The following is a 1,693-nucleotide window of genomic DNA, read 5'->3' on the forward strand; positions in this document are numbered from 1 at the left end:
CCGCTCCCCGTACCACCTTTCCTCTTCTGGTGATAATTTTCAACATCTCCACAAGGGGTCTCTCTTGTCATTTCGGCTGAACTCCTCTGACCCCGAGAGTAAATTCTGACTTCTGTCAAACTGGAACATCTGTTATCAGCCGTTTGCTCAGTATAAACCCATTTCTGGAGAGCCTGATATGATCTCAAACGAAGCCCTACACTGAGCTGTTCATTTAATAAGATAATTAGTTGTTTTCCTCCCATTCCATTCTGAGAACTACGCCACATTGCACAAAAGTGGGGGGCTACAGTTTTTTCTTTTACAGGTCAGTGACTACGTAATCAAGCAGACAGGAGAAAACAAGACCCCCAGGAGAACATGTTGACGAGTGAAGTCATAACAACAGAATGGGACCAGCCAAACTAATTATAAGTCCCTCTTAAGAGGCAGCCTCCTTTAAGAGCTTAACATCAAGAAAAGTTCCCTAACTACAATGTTCATACACAGATTCATGCTGGAAGAAAAAAAAATTTCTAACCCCTTCAGCTCCTTTATAACTTCCATTTCTTGTTCCCTATTCTTAAAACAGATGAGGCAGCAGGTTCATGGGAAGGCCCCTCATCCTTGTCTCTGTCCTTGAGCCCCAATGCTGTCGGGTCTGGGCCTGGAGCTCAGTCGGAATGGGTGGATTGCATCCAGGCCAGTGACATGTGCAACCAGAACCCTCACTGCAGCTCTCGGTACCGGGTGATGAGGCAGTGCCTTGTGGGCAAGGAGAAGGAAGCCATGCTGGATAACAACAGAGAGTGTCAGGCTGCCCTGGAGGTGCTGCTAGGTAGTCCTCTGTACGACTGCCGCTGCAAAAGAGGCATGAAGAAGGAGCTGCAGTGTCTGCAGAACTACTGGACTATCCACATGGGACTCAACGAAGGTAGGAGGTAGATAGCTTTAATTTGTTCATGTCGGACAAATTCTATGAAGCATAATGGTTGAAAATTGCAAAATACAACACCCCGTTAAGAAATGTCTCTTTTTTATAACTGAAAACATATTCAGGAGGAATTATCAAGGTTTTTTCTATTCGTCTTTTCATCAGACAGCTTGTTACGAACAATCAAGGTCTTTACTGTCACTTCTGTCTTTGTGTGAAATCAGCTCACGTCACTTTCATGGTTTTATAACTGAACTGCAAAGCTCTGCACAAGCCTACACCGTGACAAAGACAACAGTCTGCAGGTTAATGATGCAATAACTATTCTCAACACACGTACATCACACTATATCACTAAATCCATATGAAATCTCCAACAATATAAAACCTATTCTACACCAACCTCAGCATTCCAAGAACCAGTGTTTATTCAGGCCAAAGCCATGGAATACATACGCCCACCGGTGATGACTTATTCCCAAGTGCCCTCTTTAAGTGATACCCCCATGCCCCCTAATGAAAAAGATATGCTTTACCTTTCCCCAGCCTCTTGGAGGTAATGGAGCAATAATGGGATTACATTAGGTAGACCTGTTCTGGTAGACTTATTGGTTTTCACCTAAAGTGTTCCATATTTTGATGTTTCAAGATGGCGGCGCGCACGGGTGCAGCGGCTCGTAGCTCTCTAACTTGGTGTTTGTTTTTACTGTATATAGTACCTTTTTTGAGTGAATTTTTTTATTTATGTGACGCCGTCACCCAATACAGTCGCCAGAACCT

At 43.9% G+C, this 1,693-nt stretch overlaps 1 protein-coding gene across 1 annotated transcript in view; it reads left to right on the forward strand.

Annotated features, from left to right (window-relative positions):
- The window catches only part of LOC112486378 (GDNF family receptor alpha-2-like), a 2,733-nt gene extending 1,284 nt beyond the window's left edge, over positions 1 to 1,449 (forward strand). Inside the window, exon 2 of the mRNA XM_025052820.1 lies at positions 572 to 1,449. Within this exon, the coding sequence (XP_024908588.1) occupies positions 572 to 924 (353 nt within the window). The 3' untranslated portion in view covers positions 925 to 1,449. The remainder of the gene's footprint in view (positions 1 to 571) is intronic.
- Positions 1,450 to 1,693: the final 244 nt, after the last annotated feature.

Source organism: Cynoglossus semilaevis, chromosome W (assembly GCF_000523025.1).
Source record: "Cynoglossus semilaevis isolate Cse_v1.0 chromosome W, Cse_v1.0, whole genome shotgun sequence".
Classification (NCBI taxonomy): Eukaryota; Metazoa; Chordata; class Actinopteri; order Pleuronectiformes; family Cynoglossidae; genus Cynoglossus; species Cynoglossus semilaevis.